Source organism: Erinaceus europaeus, chromosome 3 (assembly GCF_950295315.1).
Source record: "Erinaceus europaeus chromosome 3, mEriEur2.1, whole genome shotgun sequence".
In the NCBI taxonomy this organism is placed as follows: domain Eukaryota; kingdom Metazoa; phylum Chordata; class Mammalia; order Eulipotyphla; family Erinaceidae; genus Erinaceus; species Erinaceus europaeus.
Window position 1 is genome coordinate 72,016,228 of NC_080164.1, and position 26,371 is coordinate 72,042,598.

At 39.6% G+C, this 26,371-nt stretch overlaps 1 protein-coding gene across 5 annotated transcripts in view; it reads right to left on the reverse strand.

The window, feature by feature from the left end:
• Positions 1-26,371, reverse strand: part of VWA3B (von Willebrand factor A domain containing 3B) — a 189,355-nt gene that overhangs the window by 132,240 nt on the left and 30,744 nt on the right. For all 5 annotated transcript variants that reach the window (XM_060187501.1, XM_060187502.1, XM_060187500.1 and 2 more), the window contains one exon: positions 1,369-1,494. In XM_060187501.1, the coding sequence (XP_060043484.1) occupies positions 1,369-1,494 (126 nt within the window). The remainder of the gene's footprint in view (positions 1-1,368; positions 1,495-26,371) is intronic.

Consider the following 26,371-nt stretch of genomic DNA (forward strand, 5'->3'; position numbering starts at 1 on the left):
CTAACCCAGTCCCAATACCTGGCCCTTACAGCAGAGAGAAGCTTTGGTACTGTGAGCTCTCTCTTTTACTCTCTATTTGAAAAAGTTGGCCCAGACCAGTAAAGCCTTGATGATAATTAAAAAAACAACTTAAAATATGCACAGCCTCATTTACCACTTTAACCATTTTCGGTGTGCAGTTCAGTAGTATGGTCACATTCTCATTGTCATGCATCCATCACCACCACCCATCTTCAGTATTTTTCAATATCCAAAACAGAAACTTTATACTCACTAAATAACATTCCCTTCCCAAAAACCCCCAGCTCCTGGAAACCACAATTCTACTTTCTGTCCTTACATAGTTAAGGCACACTAGGTGACTTATGATGAAATAAAAAATCTATAGGCTCCTGGTGGACGACACTTCTATATTCCAGCATCTGAGTGGTGGGCTCTGATGGTAGCCAACCTGCTCTCACCTTTATTGTCAGCACCTTGATGGACATGGTTTCTAACCAATCAGCTTGCGCTGCACCCAGTTTGAAACAGATAAAAGCTGCGTGCTGCAAAACAAGTGTGTGCAGGTCTGGTAGGAATCTGCCTGTAACCTGGTAAAGTAAAATAAATGTAACTCCCTGCCCTCCATGTGGCCTCAGGTCTAGTTCTTTGGTTACTTTAGAGCTATATTACGGAATCTTTTTTTTTTTTTTTGCTTTTATTTTTTTTTTATTCAAGAAAGGACCAACCAACATTTTTAAAAATTATAATATAATTATAATTAAAATTATAATTATAACATTTTAAAAATTATAATATGAAATATATGTGGACTAGAAATGTTTATTATTTTTTGTGGGCCTGATTTCATTTAGCATGTCTTCAAGGTTTATCTATGCTATAGCCTGTATCAGGATTTCATTCCATTTTAAGACTGAGTAATATCTCATTATATGTCTACATTACATTTTGTTTATCAAGTCATCTGTATGTCGATATTTGGGCTGCTTCTATATTTGGAAATTATGAATAATGGTGTTCTTCTGAGGCAGGCTAGACAGATGGGGAAGATGAGGTGTGTGTATACATGTATGTATGTATGTATGTATATATATACACACACACATAATTCTTTTAATACAACAGTAGAGAGGACATATATGGAGCCCTCTGCCCCTTACTCCTTATCCCTCAAGGAAACATACAACAACAAGCTAATGTGAGAATCTGAAATAGACAGCAGTGACATCATAAGTTCCATCAGCACCAGCAGGGATTCCAAAAGAGTGTTTTGCAGAAAATTGAGAAATTTTATACATGTATGAACAACTATACTTACTATAAACCATTGATCCCCCAATAAATAAAGTAACCAAAAACAGTACCCACCGCTGTCCTGTGTGGTCATGCTGGAACTAGGAACCTGAGTCACCAGCTTCTGGATCTGAGCCAGAGAGCTGCAGGCTTCCACCATCTCCTTCCAAATGAGATATACATCCTCTCTCACCCCGGCTCCTAGGAAGGAAAATGTAGTGTGAGTGGCAAGCCTCGCAGGAACAGGAATATTCAGGGAGGCCTAGGAAGTCTGTCATTTATGAACATAAATTCCACTTCCACTACTAATTTCTTTCTGACAATCAAAGCTGAAATCCATGGGCATCCAGAAGGTTCAGCCTGTTAGAGCACAAAACTTGCATTTCAGAGGCCAGAGGCCCCTGGCTTGATCCCCAGTACCATCCTTTTTTTATAATATTTATTTATTCCCTTTTGTTGCCCTTGTTGCTTTTTATTGTTGTAGTTATTGTTGTTGTTATTGATGTAGTCGTTGTTGGATAGGACAGAGAGAAATGGAGAGAGGAGGGGAAGACAAGAGAGGGGGAGAGAAAGATAGACACCTGCAGACCTGCTTCACTGCCTGTGAAGTGGCTCCCCTGAAGGAGGGGAGCGGGGGCTTGATCCAGGATCCTTCTTTTTTTACATTTAAAAATTAATTAATTAATTTTAAAATATTTATTTTATTTATTTATTCCCTTTTGTTGCCCTTGTTGTTTTATTGTTGTAGTTATTATTGTTGTCGTTGTTGGATAGGACAGAGAGAAATGGAGAGAGGAGGGGAAGACGGAGAGGAGGAGAGAAAGATAGACACCTGCAGACCTGCTTCACTGCTTGTGAAGTGACTCCCCTGCAGGTGGGGAGCCGGGGTTCGAACCGGGATCCTTATGCCGGTCCTTGTGCTTTGCGCCACCTGCGCTTAACCCGCTGCGCTACAACCTGACTCCCTCCCTCCCAGTACCATCTTATCCCAGAGCTGAGCAGTGCTCTAATCTTCCTCTTTGCTCCTCCTTCCTATCTTATTTTCACTCTCCCTCAAAAAATATATATATAAAGAAACCCAGAAATCCCTAAGAAAGTGCTGTCACCTCAAGAAATCATAAATGCAGACTTTAATTATTTGTAAGCAAATACTTGTAGCAGTAATTTCCTAATAAATTATTGATAGTATTTAAATAAAAGATTAAAATGTGCTTTCTCACTGAGTAACTGTACATATTACACCATGCTTGCCTACCACCATATGTCCAGTCATCATCCACAACTAGCCAAATGACTCTCTCTACCTATTCTGTAACCCTTTCTTTGGTAGGTAACCACCATTCTGTTGTCATGATGATTGAGAAGACCATATAATTTTTTTTTTTTGCCACCTAGTTGCTCTGTCTGCACAATGAATAATGAATCCACTGCTTCTAGTGGTAATCTTTTTCTTTTTTTTTTCTTTTCACTTAATAGAACAAAGAGATATTGAGAGGGGAGAGGGAGGTATAGAGGAAGAAGGGCACCTGCAAGTGGCTTCAGTGCTCATGTAGCTTCCCCCATGCAGGCAGAGATCAGGTGCTTGAATCAGGGTCCTTTACACAACTGTGCTTTGATTTCCCTAAATATCTTCTCATTTTTCTTCAATACAACTCTGTAGATAAATTCTGTTTCTATCTTCATTTAATAACTGAGTAAGCCAAGGCTAAGAGTTTTCCAGGGTCACACAGCAAATCAGAGGCAGAGTAGTGAGTTAATCCCAGGATACTGTGATTGAACCAATTTGCTTGCCCAGACTAGTTGTTCTAGAAAGGGATAGATGGTGGGGCTGGCTGGTGGCACACCTGGTTAAGCACACTTGTTATAATGCTCAAGGGCCCAGGTTCAAGCCTCTAATCCCTAACTGCAGGGGGAAAACTTTGCAACTGGTGAAGCAATGCTGCAGGTGTGTCTCTGCCTCTATCCTTCTTTATCTCCCCCTTCCTCTCAGTTTCTGGCTGTCTCCATCCAGTAAATAAATAAAGATATTAATTTTTTTAAAGAAAATGATATATGGCTATAGAAATCCTGAAGCCTCCTCCCACTGCTGCTTTTGAGGTACCACTTACCAAGCTTAGCTACAAAATAGTCCAAAGATGCCTGGCATCTGACAACTACAGAGAATGAGAGACCACCATCAAAGGATAGTCCCTAGGCCATCAGAAACAACCAGACTAAAGCTGATGACTTTCAAAATATAGTCCAAAAGGGCATCATAGAAATAAAGAAGCAACACTGCTCTGGCTGTTCCTGATATTGGCCAGATCAAGTTAGAGGGTATTAATATCTGTGTTCCTAAAGAAGCAAGTGACAAGCTCTGACAGAGATGGATGGCCACATGCCATCAATATCCCAAGGGGTGAAACGTGATGTGCACCCAGTTCCATGTTGGGATTCTAAAAATATAACACACTGCTGCCAAAGGCAAGCCTTAAGTACAGGGGACTTTCTGACTACTGCAAAAGCTAGTCAGACTTCAGCTGTTTAATTCAGTAGGGAGGTGTTAAGCAGCAGAATCCTTATTTTAAAAGTCTCAAATGAGTCAAGGCTTTTCATTTCCCTAAGACTTGTCAATAATAGCTGGAAAGAAGTGGGGCCAGTGAGGAAGCTCACCTGGATAACAAATGCACCTGTTTTGCCATGCTTGTGAGTCAGGTTTGAGTCCAGTCTCCCTCCACTGCACTAGGGGTTTCAGTGTTGTGGTATCTTTCCCTATCTCTCTCTGCCTCTGTCTCTAACCAAAAAAGTTGACCTGAGCTGTGATGCTATAAGAAAAAAAAAAAGTGTATGACAGGAAAATTTTCCAAAGCAAAAAGAAAGTTGTTTTTTTGATGACCCAGAAACAAGAAAGCATGTTTAAAGGGCAGCAACAACCTTATACCAGACCCCTGAGCTGGCAGTGATCAGACCATTACTATAAGGACTTAAGCAGCTATACACTGCTAATATGGTTCTCAAAAAATAAAGACTATCCACTGACCCTAAATCCAGTATGTATTAAAATAAAAACAATGTGCTTTTCCTTGTTTAATTAACTTGTTTTACTTTAAAAAAACATATTGTTTATTTATTAATGAGAGATAAACAGAACAATAGAGGGGGCTAAGGGAAGGGGTAGGGGAAAATCAGAGTAGAGCATCACTGTGGCACGTGATGCCACGGATCAAACCTAGGACCTCATGCTTCCAAATCCAACACCGTATCCACTGTGCCACCTCCTAGGGTGCTCAAGCTTATCTTTTGAAACCAGCATGGAAACAACAAAATGGACATTGGGGGGCCAGGTGGTGGCTCACTTGGTTGAGCACACATGTTACAATGCCCAAGGACCTAGGTTCGAGCCCCTGGTCCCCACCTGCAGGGGGAAAGCTTTGCAAGTGGTGAAGCTGTGCTGCAGGTGTCTCTCTGTCTCTCTCCCTCTCTATCATCCCTTTCCTTCTCAATTTATGTCTCTATCAAATAAATAAAAATATAATAAAAATAATAAATGAGTTTAAAAAAAGAAAAGAAAATGGACATTGAGCTGTGAAAACATAATTTATAATAGTCAGGCTTTCAAATTATTCCATAGGGAGTGAGAAAGGGCCACCATTTTTTATCAGGATCACTTCTAAGGGATTTAGCGATGATCAGACAACTGAAGCCAAAGAGGCTGCTCATCACTGAAACAGGAGAGGAGGGAAGTCAGTGCACAGAAAATCTCAATGTTAGAGAACTCTGAATTTTATATTCTCCATATTAAGAGAAGATGAAACAACAATGACGTTTTGTACATCTTGACCATCAAGGTAAAAGGTAGCCAACACTTGCCATACACAGAAGCAGGGTATAGTTCCTCTTGGAGACATCCATGCCACCTTAAAAAGCCTCTAGTGCAACAGGTCCCCTCTCTAACCATCCTCAGTTCTGTAATACTATGTGGTAACAATTTGAAAAATTCTGGTCTCATTTCAGAAAGACATCACATTGAGTTGCTGATTTCCACTGTTTTCTCAGGCTGGCTAGTTGAGCAAATGAAACAAGACTCAGGTCAGACACATTTTGATGTGCCAGGAGTCAGTCTACTTTGTACCTGCTTCAAAATACCATATTCCTGTCAAATCTTCCTCCCATGTCTCACTGGAGAAAGTCCAGTTGTCAGAGTCCAAGTGACAAACCCATTCATTTAGCAAATATTTATTGGGAACTATGTGGGAGGTAGACACTGCCAGTGGCAAAGTTATAACAATAAATAGAGCTCTGCTCTCTTGAGCTAGAACTTAGGGTTCAAGGCCCTTCCAAAACTCAAAATATTCTGCCACTATGAGCCTAGGCAAAGCATTGTCCTCCCAGCCCACTAGGGCCTCTGTCCTCCAAACCTTCTCCCTCCCAGGGTCTCATATCCTGCACTGCACTCACCTAGCCCCACCTTTCATCCAAGTAATATTCTGATTCCATCTGACCATCAACACATGAATCTACTTCCTGCTCCTCCTCATTCCCCTGGCATGAACCACTCACTAGCCCTACTGTTCTTGGTCCTTTTCCTTATAGGATATATAATTAAAACAAGCTGAAGATATATATATATCACGTCACCTCCAATTCCAAAACCCACAAAGAATCAGTTAGTGGTAGTGAGTTAGTAGGCATGACCTTGACTCCAGTCTAATTTAAGTTGATCTTTCACAAACATGATGCTTTATTTATAGTAGGCAGCTGCTCGAAGCACAGCTCACCACTCAGCAGCGGTCTGCAGCTAGCCTTTGGCATTAGCCAGCAATCTTGGATTAATGTTTGCATGAAGGTTTTTTTTTTTTTTTTACCTGTCATATAAATGTCTTGAGCTTAGGAACAATTCCTTTTCTTTCTCTGTATCATCATGACACGTGGCACAGGATCCAGTGATTTTTGTAAGAATTCCTGTCTTTCCTAGGTTTTACTTTTCTTTACTACAAAGAAACAGTTATTGAGAATCTGGTACATTATTTCCTCAAGGAATTAATCTGCCTTATAATTGCCAATTGCCAATATTGAAAGAAACTCTTCTGAGTGTCATGCAACAGACTCATGTCACAGAGCATAGCTATGCCCTTGGTATTCCAGACATGAACTATGCCATGTTCTTAAGCAGTGAAGTCATTTCCTTTTAGCTCCTCATGCCACATTTAGGCAAGCTCTCCTACATATCTTATGCTACCATTCCAAGGCAGGAGAAAGGAAATCACAAAAACAGCTAGGTATGGCACTGGTATTAAGACAATTTCATGTAGCTCTTGGAGAGAGTAATCCATAAGTTAAACGGTCCGCAATACCCCTAAACCTCAGATACCCCCTCCCAAAGGACCTCTACATCTATTTGTTTGTGGCCCTTTCCTCATCTTTAAGTCTCCTGGATAAAAAATTTTTAAAAAGGCTGCACTGAGTGGAGACTTTGCTGTTGCCCAAGTGCTGAGCTCCTATTCCTCCTATTCAGTGGTGAGGATCTGAAAAAGCAGACTGTAACTTGAAAAAACAGTATTTTTTCAGGAAAAAGTAACACATACTCTGTATTCAGGATGCAATATATCATTAAAAATCAATAATTTAAAAAAGGGCTGGGTAGTGGCACACCTGGTTGAGAGCACGTTACAGTGCACAAGGACTCAGGTTTGAGTCCCTGGCCCCCACTTGCAGGGGAACGATTCATGAGTGGTGAAGCATGGCTGCAGGTATCTCTATCTCCCCCTTCCCTCACAATTTCTGGCTGTCTCTATCCAATAAATATAGATAACAAAAAATTAAAAAAAACATTAATAAACTATGAGGTATTTTCTATTATCTACAAAACAGAGACCCCCAACTTTTCATCTGCACTATTCCAGCCTTTAGGTTCATGATTAGTCAACAATTTGTTTGGTTTTATATGTTAACTCTTTTTTCAGCCACCAGGTTCCAGATGCTAACATGATACCAACCGGACTTTCCTGGGCAGAGAACTCCAGAAATGTGTCCTGGATTCCTGCTTCTCCACAACCCCAACCCACTGGGAAAGAGAGAGACAGGCTGGGAGTGTGGATCGACCTGTCAAAGCCCATGCTCAATGGGGAAGCAATTACAGAAGCCAGACTTCTGCACCTTCCACCTTCTGCATCCCACAATGACCTTGGGTCCATACTCCCAGAGGGATAAAGAATAGGAAAGCTATCAGGGGAGGGGATGGAATACGGAGTTCTGGTGGTGGGAACTGTGTGGAGCTGTTCCCCTCTTATCCAATGATATTTGTCAGTGTTTCCTTTTTATAAATAAAAGTTTAAAAAAAGACAAGATGGACCCAGTAAAGGGGGGTGTATTACACCCATAAAGGAATTCAAAATAGTGAAGTCAATAACTTTTGTTGTAATGGAAAAATTTCTAGTTATTTGTGATAAATTATGTTAAAAAGTTTTGTTGTGGTCTGGGAGGTGGACCAGTGGGTCAGTGTTGGATGTTTTCCCAGTGATGTGTGCTCTAGTTCGTCCCTCCCTCCCACCTTTCCTGTCATTAATTAATAAATAAAATAAATCTTTTTAAAAGGAAGAATTTATGTTGTTGAGGAAAACAGATGGCTCTCTCAGTAGAGTGCCCAGTTTCACCTTCATAAAAATGCTGAACTTCTTTCAGTTCTATAGGACCTAAAGTGCAAATACACACAAAAAAATTAAGACTGCAAGATAGTCACAGTGCTTCTCTTGGCCATCTCATCAACCAACTTAATCAACAGAGAAAGGAGAAGGCCAGAATTATTGTTAGTAGGAAATAATCCCATATCAGCATCTGCTCATAAGAACTCATTTTATGTGAAAACAGGGCCAATATATATCTGTAAAGGGATACGGGTTGTTAGGAACTGGGTCTTCCTAACATAAAGGTCTGTTCATAGTTCTGCCACATCATCCAGGAATGACCAATTCTAAGAGACTGAGTATTTTCAAGGTCACAAGAAACCAGTTTCAACACATAGAAGCTAACTACGTAAAAAAAATACCCTTTTCTTACTAGGACATCTTTTGTTACACAGAGCTCCATCTATGCCTACCATACCTACACACTAGAAAAATCAGAGTGAACAGGCAGTGGTTCACCTTTTTAGCAGCTCATCAATGTGATATCCCCAGTGTATAGTTCTGAGACCTTATCAGAGATGTAAGTGCTGCTCATCAAAATGCAGATTCTAAGGGGTCAGGAGGTGGTGCACCTGGTTGATGGTACATATTACCATGCTCAAGTACCCAGGTTCATGTCCCTGGCTCCTACTTGCAGGGGGGAAGCTTTACAAGTGGCGAAGCAGTGCTGCAGTGCTCACTCTTTCTCTCTACCCCTCTCAATTTCTGCCCTATCAAAATAAATAAATAAATAAATAAATAAATAAATAAATAAATAAATAAATGCAGATTCCATGGTCACATCCAACTCAACCTAACGGTAGGACTCTAGGATACTGTTCTCATGAAAACATCCCAACAACTCTTATATAACAAGAGTTTGTGAGGTTTTAGTCTATAGATGATACAAATATGTAATCAGATTATTTCTTTTTTTTAAATATTTTTAAAATTTATTTATTCCCTTTTGTTGCCCTTGTTGTTTTATTGTTGTAGTTATTATTGTTGTTGTTGTTGGATAGGACAGAGAGAAATGGAGAGAGGAGGGGAAGACAGAGAGGAGGAGAGAAAGATAAGACACCTGCAGACCTGCTTCAACACCTGTGAAGTGACTCCCCTGTAGGTGGGGAGCCGGGGTTCAAACCGGGATCCTTATGCCGGTCCTTGTGCTTTGCACCACCTGCGCTTAACCCGCTGCGCTACAGCCCGACTCCCAGTCAGATTATTTATATCCAAAATATTCTTGGAGAAAATAATTGAGTGATTTCTAGGTACAAAAATTTTAAATCACTCATGTACTTATTTCTACCCTCAGTAAACACACCTGAAAAGGCCTTTTCCCCCTCTGAAGCACTGGGGAGTGTATGGGTGGGGGGTGGGGACAAGGGCCCTAACTTCTCATGTATATAGTTCATAACATTCTGTTGTTTCTAAGAGTGTTGTATACTTACAATGTGTTTTATAATGGTTGTAATGCTGATCCATGAAAGAGAACAAGGGGAAAAACAAACCAGAACTAACTACATACCTATTGTGTGCATGCAAACCATTGGTTTGGGTCCTTATACTGTCTCATTTACTCTCATGACAGACACAGCATGAGTAGCAATTACCAATCCCATTTTACATAAGAGCAAATTATGGTCTACAGAAATAAAAGAAGCTTCCCAAGGTCATACAACTACTAAGTGGTAAAGTCAGGATTCAACCCCAATTCTGTCTTTAAGACTGCATGCACACTTTTCACACTGGAACACTATCCTTGTGTATGCCTGCAAATTATTATAATGTGATATCTATGTAAGCAAACTTCATTTGTTAAGTATTGATTTTTAGGACCTTATAGATTCCCCCTTTTCCTGGGATAGAAACAGGCCAGGCTATAATTTTTTAAAATTAATTTTTGTTCCTTTAATCATTTTTGATATTAATAGTTTGTTACAAGATTATAATGTACAGTCCCACACCACACCCACCACCAAAATTCTGTATCCCCACCCTCCCACCTCCCAAAGACAACCACCGTAAGTCTCATAAGTGTTACAGTTTGCTTGTTTCTGTTTTGTTTGGCCTTTTTTTTTTTTTTGGCAAGTTCATGTAAATCAGATCTCTAGATTCCACAGAGTGAAACCATCTGGTAGTTGTCTTTTAGCTCTTTGCTTATTTCACTAAGAATAGCCACCTCCTGTTCCATCCATTTTGTCCCAAAGGATACAGTATCATCTGTTTTGATTGCATAGTAGTATTCCATTGAATATATATCCCATAACTTCTTTATCTAGTCATCTGTTGAGGACATTTAGGCTGCTTCCATTCTTTGGCTATTGTGAATAATGCAGCTATGAACAGAGGGGTGCATATGTCCCTTTGAATTCATGTTTGAGTGTCCACTGGATAAATGTCTAAGAGTGGTGTTGCTGGATCATAAAGTACTTCCTCTATTATTTCTTTAAGGACTATCCATACCTTCTTCCAAAGGACCTGTACCAGTTTGCATTCCCACCTGCAATGCAGCAGAGTTCCCTTTCTTCCACAGCCTCTCCAATACCTGTCATTTCCTGATTTGTTGATGTAAGCCTTCCTCTCAGGTATGAGATGGTATCTCAGTGTAGTTTTAATTTGCATTTCTCTAATGATAAGTGAAGTGGGGCATTTCTTCATGGGCCACATGTATCTCTATTTTAGAAGACTGTTGAGTTCTTTGGACCACTTTTTTTATTGGGTTACTTTTGCTTCTTTTGTATCTCTGTGCCAATTCTAGATAGATGCTTGAGCTCAGTTGTTTTGTCTGATGTATGACAAGCAAATGTCTTCTCCCACTTACTTGGTTGCCTAGTTATCCTTATGTAGTTTGCTTTTGATGTGTAGAAACCTTTTAGTTTCATGTAATCCCATTTATTTACTCTATTTATCCATTTCATCTGGGTTGTCCAATAGAGATGTTCACAATATCCATGTACAATTCTTTGTATTTCATCTTCAGCTGTAATTTCGTCCCTCTTGTTCCTGAATCATTATCATAGTTTTTTCTCTCTTTTGTGAGTCTACTAGTAGTTTGTCCATTTTATTTATCACTTGAAGAATCAGCTCTTGGCTTCATTAATTTTTTGGACCATCACTCTGGCTTTGATTTCATGAATTTCTGCCCTGGTTTTTGACTATTTCTTTCCTCCTGCTGGCTTTTGGTTCTCTGTTGCTCCTTTTCTAGTTGACTCAATGGTGATGTTAGGTAGCTTCCTTGAGATCTTCGCTGTTTATTAATATGGGCCTGAATTGCTATAAATTTCCCTCTTTTTAAATTTTATTTATAAAAAGGAAACACTGACAAAACCATAGGATAGGAGGGGTACAACTCCACAGAATTCCCCCCATCAGAACTCCGTATCCCATCCCCTCTCTTGATAGCTTTCCTATTCTTTAAAAAAAAAATTTTATTTACAAAAAGGAAACATTGACAAAACCATAGGATAAGAGGGGTACAATTTTGCACAGTTCCCACCACCAGAAATTTGTATCCAATCCCCTCCCCTGATAGCTTTCCTATTCTTTAACCCTCTGGAAGTATGGACCCAAGGTCACTGTGGGATGCAGAAGGTGGAAGTTCTGGCTTCTGTAATTGCTTCCCTGCTGAACATGGGCGCTGACAGGTCGATCCAAACTCCCAGCCTGCCTCTCTCTTGCCCTAGTGAGGAGGGGTTCTGAGGAATCAGAGTTCCAGGACACATTGGCGGGGTTGTCTGTCCAGGGACGTCCGGTTGGCATCATGCTAGCATCTGGAACCTGGTGGCTGAAAAGAGAGTTAACATACAAAGCCAAAAAAATTGTTAACTAATCATGAACCTAAAGGCTGGAATAGTTCAGATGAAGAGTTGGGGGGTGGGGTCTCCATTTTGTAGATAGCTAGTAGGCAAATTTTAGTTATATTCCAAAGGGCCTGTGGCTATACTTTTTTTTTTCCCCCTGACCCTGAAATGTGATACGCAGGTGGATCCAAGTTATTTTCTGGGGAGATGATGTCATGGCTGGAAAAAGGACCAGGAAGCTGGATTAGGGAAGACAGTAGCTCCAAAATATGGGAAAGGTGTATAAATATTGTTGACTGTAAACCCCATTTATTTGATGTGATCTGGGGCCCATATTCAGCTTAGGAGCCTATCTGACCTCTGCATCCCTATAGATCTGAGCTCACATTCTGTGGTCATGAGTAGGAATGTTCCAATCTGCCCCAATTTCAGGATCCATTTTCCTCAGGTGGAACATAGGAAGAATCACAGCCCTATTGAGCTGGCCAATCCCTTTGGGCCACTAGGCCTCTGTCACCCAGGTGTTATTCAGTCTCCATAGTTTGGGTGTGTTTTTTAAAGTCAGTATTTTAAAAAAATATTTGGGTGCCCAAATATTAGGGGCGTATATATTGATGATGGTTATGTCTTCCTGCAGAACGATTATCAGACCAATATGTAGTACCCATGCCTGTTGCTTTTCACCCTCTTTGCCTGAAAGTCTAATTTAACTGACATTAAAATAACTGTCCCTACCCTTTTTGCTCACTATTGGAATACCTTGTTCTATCTAGACTATCACCCGGAACTTCTGTTTGTCTTTCTTTTGGGTGTGTGTTTCTGAGATACAGAATAGATGGGTCTTGTTTTTTAATCTTGCAGCCCCTCTTAATCTTTTGACTGGTGAATCTAGATCATTCTTATTCAGGGTCATTATTGATAGATGTGAGTTGCTTATAGCCATTCTGGTTTCTGTTTTGAGGTTGTTTTATGTTCTTGTTGACTCTTCCTGCTTCTGTTTGTTATTTTATGCAGATGGTTCTCTGTAATGGTCTTCCCTTGTATATATTTCCTATTTGTCTTTGTGCAATACTTTGTTTTGTGGTTGTCATTAATATTATATCTAACTTACAAGTCTTTTTTTTATTGAGAGTTAATGCTTTACAGTGCAGACACTGACATATACAGTTTCATTTTGTTCCAAGCCACCAAAGTTTTATTCCTCTTCTCCCTCCCCCTTCTTCCCCAGATTCTTTCGACAAGTCTTTTCTAAATTGGCCTTGGTTCAATAACTTTGGACTGTGTCGCTCTATTTTGCTCTCCCCTTTCCTGTGTCTGGTTTTCCCTGTTGTTACTTGTTTTCGTGGTTCTATTCTAATACTGATCATCTCATTAAAAGTTGAAATTCCTGGAGTCAGACGTGCTACCATTGCGCCATGAGGTCTTTAAATGTTGAAATTCCTTTGCTTCTTCTTTTCATGTGGGACTCCTCTCAATAATTCTTGCAAGGCAGGACTGGTAATGGCAAATTCCATTTCTGAATGTTTGAAAAGATCTTTATCCCTCACATTATCCCTCATATCTGAAGGCTAATTTAGCAGGATACAGAATTTGTGGCTGGCAACCCTTATCTGTTAATACTTGGACTACTTCACTCCACTCCTTCCTTGCCTCTAGGGTTTATGATAAGAAATCTGATGAAAGTCTAAAAATTCTGACTTTGTCTGTGACTTTCTTCCTCCCCCTAAGCCTGCAATATTTTTTCCTTGACCCTGGTTTTGAATAGTGTTACAATGACGTGCTTTGGTGTGTACCATTTTGAATTTAAAATTTTAGGTGTGCATTCACCTTGGATTTCTGTATTTTGAACATTGCTCAGGCACAAAAAAAATTTTCTCCTAACATTTCTTTGAATATGTTTCCTCTCTCCCTCAGGACTTCAATAACTCAGTTATTCATCTTTCTGTCAGAGTCTGCTATTTCATTGAGAAATGCTTCATTTTTTTTTTTCTAAATATTTTCTCTTCAAGTGTTTTAAATTCAGAGTGTGTGTTTGTGTTTTCTAGTACTGAAACTCTCCTCCACCTAATTTAGTTTTTATCTCAACTTGAACTATATTCAAACTGTCCCCTTTAGGCCCTGCGGTTCTGTTTTGATTTTTTTCCCCCTGTACTTTGTAATTCTTTGGTAAAATGATAACTGAGTTCTTGAATTTTAACTTTAGTTTCTTAAATTGATTTCATAATGAGTTTTATGAGCTCTATCTCTGTCATTCTTTCAAGATTTGTGCCTGTCTTGTCATTTGGGGTTTCTGTCATTGCTTTGTATTTCTGTTTCTGCATTTAGTGTGGCTTTCTTTGTTATGTCAACAGGAGGCACTGTGGCTAAGGTAGTTGATTTCCCTGTTATATATCTTGCTGGGGGAGGGGAGATTTTGTCTTCAGTCACCAGGCCAGGTCAGTCAACATAAGGTCTTCCTGCTGCTGTTCCAGCCTGTGGGGCAACAGCACTGGCAACTGAAGAAGTCACAATTGTAAATTGATGAGTTTTTAGGTGATTTTTAAAAATAGTTTTCTGCTTAATCTCGGACCCAGAAGGGGTGCACCTCAGCTTCCAGTATACCAATTTGGTGTCAACTGTCCCTGAGCATCGCTTTTTAGTTCTAGGAATAGCTCTTTCACCCCCTTTCTTGTCGACAAGCCACAGATGTCTATACTTACCTATGGCTTAAGTGATTTTCTCTCTCGCTCTTTCTTCTTCTTCTTCTTCTTCTTCTTCTTCTTCTTCTCCTTCTCCTTCTCCTTCTCCTTCTCCTTCTCCTTCTCCTTCTCCTTCTCCTTCTTCTCCTCCTCCTTCTTCTTAAAACAGTGGTTTAATTTGAACCTGGAAGTGGTGCACCTCATTGCCAAACTTCCAGTCTGGTGCCAGTCATCCCTGACTATGAACTTTTACTCCTGGGAATCTCCCCTTAACCCCTTTTCTTTCTATGAGCCACACATGTCTGTATTCACCTGTGCCTTGCTGAGTTTCCAAAAGGAATCCTGGTTGTATGTTGTTGAGGTTTCAGGTGATTTCATTGCTTTTCCTGGCTGACCAGGGAGAATGAAGCCACTCTGCTGTTACTTCATAGCCACACTACTGGAAGTCACCCAGTAAGTATATAATTCTGATATGCAGGTGATGATGGCTGGTGAGCTATAGCAGCTCCAAGGCCATAGTCTAATATGACATCCTGATGAGTAACAACATACATCTGCTCACTTAGCAGTAATCTGCCTGCACTGGGGACTGGCAGACATCCACAGATGGGGGTCATTAACTCTGAGATTTCTCAAGTGTTAGGCTCCTACTATCAGCAAATTTGTCACCCATATCAAATGACTTCTTTGAAGACATAGCTATATAGATCCATTTTTGTAACTAATCATCCAGGTACATATCTCTGATACCTGGTAGATAATAGTTTGTTGGGGGTTGGACAGTAGCGCAATGGGTTAAGTGCACATAGCACAAAGCACAAGGACCTGGCTCCCCACCTGCAGGGAGGTCACTTCACAAGTGGTGGAGCAGGTCTGCATGTATCTATCTTTCTCTCTTCCTCTCTGTCTTCCCCTCCCCTCTCCATCTCTCTCTGTCCTATCCAACAACAATGGCATCAATAACAATAATAATAACCACAATATTAAACAACAAGGGCAACAAAAGGGGAAAAAATAGCCTCCAAGAGCAGTGGATTTGTGGTGCAGGCACTGAGCCCCAGCAATAGCCCTGAGGCAATAAATAGATAAATAAACAAATAAATAAGTAAATAAATAGTTTGTTTCAGAATATGAGATTCTTGAGGAGAGGGGTCTCCTTTCATCATCATCATCATCATCATCATCATCATCATATCACCAGTGCTCAGCATAATGCTTGACTTCAAACAACAAAAGTGGAATAGGTCTTTTGCCCTGAAATCAGTGCAGTTATTCAAACACAATCAGAATGGACACTTAAATCTTTTTCCTAGTAACTCAATTTAGTTTTTAAAGGGGTTTGAGGGATTTATCTATGTGTCATGTTAATGTAGAAGGCCTGGTCCCACTCAATAATTTCAATATAATTCTAAGAGAGTATGTTGGTGACAAAGAACTGGGCAGAGCAGGGCACTATCCAGTGCCAAGAGAGGGCTGCAGTGAGCGCAAGAGTCATCTTGGCAAGTAGGTTGTACCATTGCCAAGAGCTGCAAATAGAATAAGGAACACAGAGCATAAACCCATTATGGGGGAAAGAATGCAGTGCTTATCTGGGCTTCCTTAGGGATTTAATCTCTATTTGAGATAAACAGACTTAGACTCCAAGGGGAAAAGACAGTAGAGATGTGGACAGGCTGTTCTTAAATTATAAGTTGGGGTCTAGGAGTTAAGGTGTGTGTGGGGGGGGGGGAAGCAACTTCAAGCAGAAGCATAAAATGTATATTCTAAGAGTTTAGAGTTCCCTGAACAGAAACTTTGCCCTCCCCCTTGAGCCTCCTTTTCACCCTTAAAGAAGCTAAAACACACAGAAGGCATTCAATAAGTGTTTGCTAACTAGAGGATTATTTTACAGTAGTAATAAAAAGTTCAAAGCAACTCATTATTAGAAAGAGGAGGGAGGGAGGGAGGGGTGGAGGGAGGGACGGAGGGAGAGAGAGAGAGAGGGAGAGACTGACTTGAGACATAACTGAAGTCTCTCAACCTTGTAAATTGTAATTTGGCAGCAATTTAGGAAAAGCAGCTGCTTAAGATTCACCCTTTCAAACAAACTGAATTCTGTGGAGATGGAAGGAGACCTCTGAGAGAACGTCCTGCTGCCAGTGAGCTATAAACAGGCACCAGTTGGTGCTTCTCAATTAAATTAGAGATTAGAAGCAAAAAGCAATGCCAGACTGAATAATGGGCAGTTAATTTTAAATATCTAGGTAAATATCACCAGTGTCTTCCAAGATGCTAATTTAGTTTTTTTTAAACTTTTTAAACATAAACATGGATTTAAAGTAAATCAAAGTTGATTTCCTAATATTTAGTTTTTTTTTAGTTTTAGTTCATGCATTTTTCTTAACCAACATAGTAAAGTGCCATTTTCTTTTCATTTGAAGTAAACTTGGCTTACAAAATTATAAAGGTATTTTCAAAGAATAAGCTCGTATTTCTCCAAAATATGTTGCTACACCAATCACTAAAGTACTGATCAATATCCCTTCACCAAAGTCCATTGGATCTCCACCTTTGTAAACAAATCCTCCCCATCTACCTGCCTCCTAATTTCCTTTAGTAACTTCAATAGTTCAATAGTCTGAGTACAAAGGTTTATTTTGACTTTGCTTATTTCTCCCTGCTTTGTTTCATTATTTACTCCATATAGATGAGGTTACCTACATTTCTCTTTTACAGGAGTCCTTTTTGGTATGTCCTGTAGGGACATTCTAGAAGTAATGAATTCCTTTAACTCTTGTTTGGGAAAGCTCTTCATCACTCCTTCAAACCTGAGTGATAGCACAGTTGTATAGAGCATTCTTGAGTGGAAATCTTACTCATTCAAAAGCTTAAATATATATATATTGCCCCCAGGGTTATTGCTGGGGTTAGGTTCCTGCACTATGACTCCATTGCTCCTGGAGGCCAATTTTCCCATTTTGTTGTCCTTGTTGTAGTTGTTATTGTTGTTATAGCTGCTGTTGTTGGATAGGACAGAGAAAAACCGAGAGAGGAGGGGAAGACAGAGAGGAGGAAAGATTGACACCTGCAGAGCTGCCTCACCACTTGGCAAAGCAACCCCCTTGCAGCTAGAGAGCTGGGGGCTCGAAATAGGATCCTTATGCCGGCCCTTGCACTTTGCATCATGTGCACTTAACCTGCTGAACTATCGCCCAGCTCCTGCTTGAATATATCTTACCATTATTTTCTGACTCTAGAGTTTTTTTGGTAAATCATTTGGTATTCTTATGGGGGTTTCTTTTTAGATCACACTTTGTCTTTCTCTTGTTGCTTTGAAAATTCTCTCAAGTTTCTTTGATCTTTGCTACTATGTGCCCTGGGGAGCTTAGCCTTCGATTTACTTATTTGGGACTCTTAAAATTCCCTGGACCTGAGGATCTAAATCCTTCTTCACTTGGGGAGATTCTTGGTCAATACATTTTAAAATTATAATTCTGTTCCATGACTGGAGAAATGGCTCAGCTGGTAGAACACTGAGCCTGAGGCTCTGGGTTTGATGCCCAGCATCACATGTACCAGAATGTGCTGTCCATTTCTATGTCTCATATAGCATTCTTTCTGATATGTGATCAATAAAATTGATCTTCAAAAAAGAAAGAATTAGTCCCTGTCTCTCTCTCCTCCTTTGCTCCTACAAAATGAATGGTATCCCATTATTCTCATATATTATTTCAATTGTTTTATTTCTATATACAGTGACAGAGAGGGAGAAAGGGAAAGACTACAGCACCAAAGCTTCCTTTAATGTGATAGGCACTGGGCTTAAACCTGGGTGGTACACATGGCAAAGCAGCACATTATTCAAGTGTGGTATTTTGACAACCTTGTTGGGTTTTCTTTCTCCCTTTCTCCCTTTTTCCCTCTGGAAGAGGAGCATTTATTAAAACAAAGCTGGGATGCTTTGAGGCATGGAGACTCTCAAGAGAAGGTCTGATGCCTTATAGATCTCTTCCAATTATAATTTGTTCTCTGGCTTGCTATAACGTGGAGGGACCCTTTTCATCTTGAGTGAGAATGTTTCTCTGTGTTCCATCACCAGCTTATTGACCTTTTTGGCCTTTGTTATAAAAAAAATCTGTTTCTCTCTGAGGTTTTCCTTGCATTGCTGTGACTTTGGTGCTGATACTGAAAGGAGGGAATCACAGACCCTCTCCACTAAACCAACTAGACCCACTTCATATTAAAGTAACATTTTCAAAAGTATAATCAACCAAATTTCTACAAGTTGTACCACTCTGGCACTTAAAGAAAATGCTAACTGACCAGAGCAGCTTTTCTAACATCTTTTTCTTTACAGCCAGGAAATAAACATACTCCCCCAAATATTGCCTTTCTATATTACTTGATAAAACTAATCTATGTTTGATTATGATTTTAAAATATTCCATTTTCTACAAATTGAAGGCCTGTGGCAAAAAAGACTACAACTCATTGAAGGTTCAGATGACAATATTTTTAGTGATATGTGTTTTTAAATTAGGATATATAAAAGATATAATGCTATTGCATACTCTAAACAGACAATAGTGTATATATAACTTTTGTGGTTTTTTGGTCATGTTGGGGATTCATCACTCCAGGCTAACTTTTTCAGATAGATGAGACAGAGATAGGACAAAAAGACACCACAGCACTAAAGTTTCCTCCAGTGTGATGAGGGACAGGCTCAAACTTAGATGGAGTGCATGGCAAAGCAGGAACACTATCCAGGTAAGTTTGCCAGCCCTGCAAACAAAACTTTTATTTACTAAAAAATAATAAGAATAGTTATGTGTGACTTGCTTTATGGTGGTATTCACTTTACTGTGGTGGTCTGGAACCAAACAGGCAATATCTTTGAGGTGTGTCTGTACTTCTATTTATTCATTGCCATTTTTTTCATGCCCCATAAACAAGCTATGTTGTTGAACACAGTGAACCCTTTTTTCCACTTCTGAGTAATCAGCAGGGGCAAATTAAAAGGTCAGAAAAAGAGGGGTCGAGGAGAAAACAGCTCAGTGGATAGAAGTGAGTGGGTGAGGTGGGCCTAGAGGTGAAAGGTCCTGTTCTGCCTAGCCCTAACCTCCTGGAGCAACAGTAGGGTTCTGAACTGTTGGTTCTTTGAGTTGTATTTTAAGAAAAAAAAAAAGTGAGTATTAAAACTGCCCCAACTGTCTGCAGCTTTCTTCCTCCTCCTAAGATACAAAGTATGATGGTCTGGCTTGACAAAGAAGCTCAGAGCTCTGTGATTATGAGCCATGGTACTCATTCTCCCACTGCACTCACTGCCTTTTCAATGCTGCAGAGTCTAACATTGTGAACCATCTAAAATAAGTCAGCTTCACTAATGAGTCCATCCCTCAGCTAACTGCATCAATGCCAAAATTAATGACTTTTTAAAACCTGATGCCTGTCAGTGAACATTTTTGACCCAAATAGGATTATATTAATCCATATTTACTGTCTTTTCAATGAAAATTTTCCTTTTACTTTATAGGACAGGGAGAAATTAAGAGAAGATGGGGAGAGACAGAGAGATACCTACAGATCTGCTTTACTGCTCCTAAAGCTTCCCCCTGCAGGTGGGGACCAGATGTTTGAATCTGGGTCCTTGGACATGGTAACATGTATGCTCAACTCACCACGCCTGGACCCTTAATATAATTTTAGGATAAAATAAGAAGAGAACCAAAGGGAGTCGAGTGGTAGCACGATGGGTTAAGTGCACGTGGCGCAAAGCATAGGGATCCCAGTTCGAGCCCCCAGCTCCCCACCTGTAGGGGAGTAGCTTCAAGCCGGTGAAGCAGGTCTGCAGGTGTTTATCTTTCTCATAGAGCATTGTCTGAAGATGCAAAAGGCTTTTATAGCATAAGGAGTAGCTTCAAGAGGAACAACATTTCTTAAAGATACAGTCCCTGGAAAATGTCAGAATGTTAGTTCCTTCCCTAGATAACTCAGTCTCCATTTAGGATACTCTAACCCTATGTGAAAGCTTCAGAGAATGAAAAATAGTCACATTCAATTTACCAGTATTCTTGCACCACTAAAGTCCAAACTAACAACAGGGAAATGGGTGAATGTCACTCGTAGAAAAGGCCCCAAAATGCAACCCTACTTCCCTACTACACTAATTTCTTCTAGTAGTAAAACAAATACTTCTGGTTTCCTCTAGAAAATGAACAATGCCCCTAGAATCACTGAAGTTGGATCTTCCACCCATCAAAACATAGCATAATAGTACAGCATTCATTTCCTGATTCTAAATTCTAATTCTCACCCATCATTATGCATACAAGGAAATGGGTATTTGTCATGACTAAGCCATAATGTTCTTGTCAGGAAGACAGCTCAGTAATAGAACACAGGACTTGCAAGTCTGAAGCCCCATGCTTGATTCTTGGCACAACAGAAATCACAAAAATACTCAAGAACTGAGTGGTTCTGGCATAAAAATAAATGCATACATCTTTAAAAAAGCAAAATAAAAATATCTCCTTATGGTCGGGTTGTCACATCCTGTTGGATCATCTTACTTTGTATAATCAATGTTTATAATAAAAGTCCACTTTTGGAATACCAAAATTAAATTAACGCTAGTTGAAGAACATAATACTAAATTTTTCTAAGTTTGTTAACATGCTTAAATTATTACTATTTTTATAACTATTTTTGCATAGCTATTTAAGTGGCAAGGCTGGCTGGTCAGGCTGACTCCAGAGCAATTATGTCCAGTATGAGCCAAACAAATAATTTCAATTTTCCTAGTAGTTACATTCTGGAAAGTACAAAGAAAGTAATTTACATATTTATATAACACAGTCTATGCATATTTTAATTCTAACATTAAATCTGTATTAAAGTCATTAATACAGGGACCTCAGGCCTCTATTTTAGACTCTGAAGAAAGCACTATTTCAGCAACAGCAGGCAGAGCAGCAGAAGCTGCCATGTTTAAAGGCTTCAGGATGGCAGGCAGAAGCACTCCCCACAGATTCCCTAAGTGCCAGAAGCCAAAGCCAAGACATCCACAACCTACCCATCAGGTCTCCTCCTTACCAGCTGTCAGCGAGGTGACCTGGTATACATGTCAGAAGATGATGGGAAGAGGGGAAATCCAAACCCCAGGTAAGAACGGAAAAGGTGTTTCCAAATCTCAGAGAGGAATCTCTTCTGAGGAAAAAATCTGCAGTTGAGGAAAGTTGAACAAATCTCAATCTCTCTCTCTCTCTCTTTTAAAATTAGTTAACCCTTATTGAGTTCTTGCTGTCTCAATTTGGGTTTTCCTAAAACAAGCTCTGAGATAAGAAATTTTGGTGCATAATTTTAGGGGAAATGAACCTGGGGGGATGAGAAAGAGACAAGCAAAGAAGTTACTATAGGCAACTTCTGCTCAGTGCCTCTAGGTTTCAAGAAACTAGGCAGAACACATCTCAAAATTGTCCCATTATTGAGGGACCAGGGAAGGTAGCAGTTGATGTTATCTGCTGTAGGCTGTTCCTTTGCCCTTCACCTGAGTTGAGCTTTCTCCTGGACCTCAGGTGCTTGCGATACTTCTGATGTCACAAGTGAAAACATAAGCTTTTGTTAAATCTGTGTCACAGAAGTCAGTCAGGTGGTTTTGGCATATACAAGGCCGCATATTTATTCCCCAGCACCTTATATGACCCTGGCCTCTTCCTCTCTATTGTAAAATAAATAAACAAATCTTTATATACTTATTTTTTAAAAAATATTATCTTTTTAAATAATATTTTATTTACTACATATGAAGGAGAGAATTTCACGCGAGAAGCCAGAGCACCACTCGGCACATGAAGCATCAGGGATCAAACCAGAAACTTTGTATATCAAAGTCCGATGCTCTATCAGTTGAGCCATCTCCCAGCTGCTATGAGTAACTCTTTAAATAATAATAATAATAGTAATAATAATAATAATAATAATAACAAAGTTGAACAATAGATTAACAATTAACAATTTTTTAGGCTAGGTAGGCCCCATGCAGTATTTGTTTTGTTTGTCTGCCATCAGTTATCACTGTGACTTCATGCCTTCATGCCTCCACCATTCCCAGAGGCAATTTTTCCTCTTCTGTTTTTGATAGAGGATAAAAGAGAGATAAAAATGGAAATAAAGGGAATCAGGCAGTAGAGCAGCGGGTTAAGCACAAGTGGTGCAAAGCACAAGGACCGGCGTAAGGATCCCGGTTCGAGCCCCCGGCTCCCCACCTGCAGGGGAGTCACTTCACAAGCAGTGAAGCAGGTCTGCAGGCGTCTTTCTTTCCTCCTCTCTGTCTTCCCCTCCTTTCTCCATTTCTCTCTGTCCTATCCAACAATAATGACATCAATAATAACTACAACAGTAAAACTACAAGGGCAACAAAAGGGAAAAAATAAATATTTTTTAAAATCTTAAAAAAAAAAGGGGGGGAGGAATAAAGAGAGAAGGATAGACATCTGTAGCACTGCTGCAACACTCATGAAAGACTCTCTTGGTTTCCAGATGGGAACCACAGGCCTACATCCAGGTCCTTGTATATGGTCGCATGTGTACTCTACCAGGTAAGTTACTACCTCTGCCTCCATACTCCCAACACCCTACCCATGGAAATATTTGAAACATATTTAAGAAGTACTCATTGTTTATCTGAAAATCAAATTTATATAGGAATTATGTGCTTTATCTGGCAATCCTTTAAGGTAGGAAATCATAGTCATATACAGAAGTACACTAACAATAGGCAGAGATTAAGATTTCTTTTCTTTTTAAGATTTATTTTTTTATATCTTGAAGGGAAAGAGCAAGAGTGGAGGCATTATTCTTTCTGACCTTGAAATATACTACAGAGCCACTATACTCAAAATGACCTGGTACCGAAACAAAAACAGACACACCAACCAGTGGAATAGAATCCAGAGCCCAGCAATCAGCCCCTACATCTGCTACCTATGATAAACTAATTTTTGACAAGGGTGTCCAAAACATCCAATGGAAAAAGGAGGCTTATTCAACAAATGGTGTTGGGAAAACTGGATTGAAATGTGCAGGAGAATGAAATTGGACCACCACATTTCACCACATACAAAAGTAAACCAGTGGAGCAATATTTAGATGTTAGGCTAGAAACCACCAGGTAGTATGAGGAATAGATTAGCAGAACTCTCTGAGGTAAGTTTAGAAGCATCTTCACTGATTCAAATACAAGTGTAAGGACAACAAAACCAAAAATAAACTAATGGGACTACATTAAACTGAAAAGCTTCTGCATGGCAAAAGAATTCACCACTGTAATAGAGAGAATCCCCACAGAGTGGGACAAAATCTTCATGTGTCACACATTGGACAGAGGGCTAATAATCAAATTACACAAAGAACTCAACAAATTAAACAATAAAAGAACAAACAACCCTACTGAAAAAATGGGGGGAAGACATGGGAAGAGTCTTCTCCAAAGATGAGATCCAAGTGGGGGAAATAGCATAATGGTTACACAAAAGACTTTTCTGCCTGAGGCTCTAGAGTCCTAAATTCAATCCCCAGCATCATGATAAGCCATAGCTGAACAATAATCTGGAAAAAAAATCCAAAGGACCAACTGATATGGAAAAATGCTCAAAGGCACTGATGATCAGGAAAATGCAACAATGCAATACCACTTTACATATGTGAGAATGTCACACATTAGAAAAGACAGAAACACCAACTGTTGGAAAGGTTGTTGCGGGGAGGGGACTCTCCTACATTACTAGTGGAATTAAGTTAGTCCAACCCCTACAGAAAACAGTCTAGAGATTCATTAGAATTCTAGAAATGGACCTTCCTTATGACCCAGCAAACCCTCTCCTAGGGATCTACCCAGGGAAAACAAAAACAACTATCTGAAAAGACCTATGCACACCAATGTTCATAGCATACAGCCCAAACTTGGAAGCAACCCAGATGCCCAACAACAGATGAATGGCTAAGGAAGTTGTGGTATATATACACAACGGAGTACTATGTAGCTGTTAAAAATGATGAGGCCACCTCCTTTACCATATTGTGGTCATAACTTGAAGGCATCATGTTGAATGGCACAAACCAGAGATAAAGAGCAATACCAAAGTATCTAACAGGTGGAATGTAAGAACAAAGAATAGTAAGGGAGAACATAGGTAAAATTTGGGCTGGGAGTGGTGAGTTGCACCAAAGCAAAGAGCTCTGGGGAAGAAGGGACAATGGGGTCCTGTTGTGTTCTCTAGACACCAATCAATAGGAGATGAGAGATTGCACCTACGTATTAGAGACTATACAGTAAACAACTAAGTTCCTGATACATTTTTTTAAAGATCTCTTTTTTAAAATATTTATTTGTTTATGTATTTATAAGAGATAGAGAAAACCAGAACTTTATTCTGGTTTATGCTGGAACTTGAACTCAGGACCTCATACATCCTAAGTCCAGTGTCTTTTCCATGGCATCACCTCCTAAGCTACAAGATAAATAGTGCATGGTGAATGATGACCACGAAGAGAAGTCACACTCATTTTTTCCCCTTTATTGGGGGATTAATGTTTTACATTCAATAGTAAATACAATAGTTTGCACATGCATAACATTTTTCAGTTTTCCACATAACAATAAAACCCCCACTAGGTCCTCTGTCATCCCTTTCCAAGACCTGTACTCTCCCCCAGACCCATACCAGAATCCTTTACTTTGGTGCAATACATCAACTCCAGTCCAGGTTCTTCTTAGTGTTTTCTCTTCTGATCTTGTTTTTCAGCTTCTGTCTGTGAGCGAGATCATCCCATATTCATCCTTCTGTTTCTGACTTATCTCACTTAACATGATTCCTACAAGCTCCATCCAAGATGGGCTGAAAACAGTGAAATCACCATTCTTAATAGCTGAGTAGTATTCTATTGTGTATATATACTACAATTTGCTCAGCCACTTATCTGTTGTTGGACACCTGGGTTGCTTCCAGGTTTTGGCTAATACAAATTGTGCTGCTACGAATATGGGTATACACAAATCTTTTTGGATACGTGTGTTGAGTTCCTTAGGATATATCCCCAAGAGAGGAATTGCAGGGTCATAAGGTAGGTCCATTTCTAGCCTTCTAAGAAATCTCCAGTCTACTCTTCCACAGAGGTTGAACCAATTGGCATTCCCACCAGCAGTGCAGAATGGTTCTTTTGTCCACACAACCTCTCCAGTATTTGTTGCTGCTACTTTTTCTGATGTATGACATTCTCACAGGAGTGAAGTGCTATCTCATTGTTGTCTTTATCTGCATTTCTCTGACAATCAATGGCTTAGAACATTTTTTTCATGTGTTTCTCGACCTTTTGTATCTCTTCTGTGGTGAATATTCTGTCCATGTCCTCTCCCCATTTTTGGATGGAGTCATTTGTTTTCTTGTTGAATTTGGCAAGCTATTTATATATTTTGGTTATTAAACTCTTGTCTCATATATGGCATGTAAAGATCTTCTCCCATTCTATTAGGAGTCTCTTTGTTTGGGTACTTTTTTTTGTCTATGCAGAAGCTTTTTTAATTTGATGCAGTCCCATTGGTTTATTCTTGCCTTAGTCTTTTTTGTAATTGGATTCATTTCATTGAAGATGTCTTTAAAATGTACGCAGAAAAAAGTTCTGCCAATATTTTCCTCTAAGTATCTGATAGCTTCTGGTATAACATCCAAGTCCTTGATCCACTTGGAATCTACTTTTGTATTTGGTAAAATATAGTGGTTCAGTTTCAGTCTTCTGTATGTCTCAAACCCATTTTTTCCAACACCATTTGTTGAAGAGACTCTGCTTTCCCCATTGAATAGTCTGGGCACCTTTGTCAAAGATTAGATGTCCATAGGTGTGGGGACTTACTTCTGGGATCTCAATTCTATTCCACTGGTCAGTGTGTCTATTCATGTTCCAGTACCAAGCAGTTTTG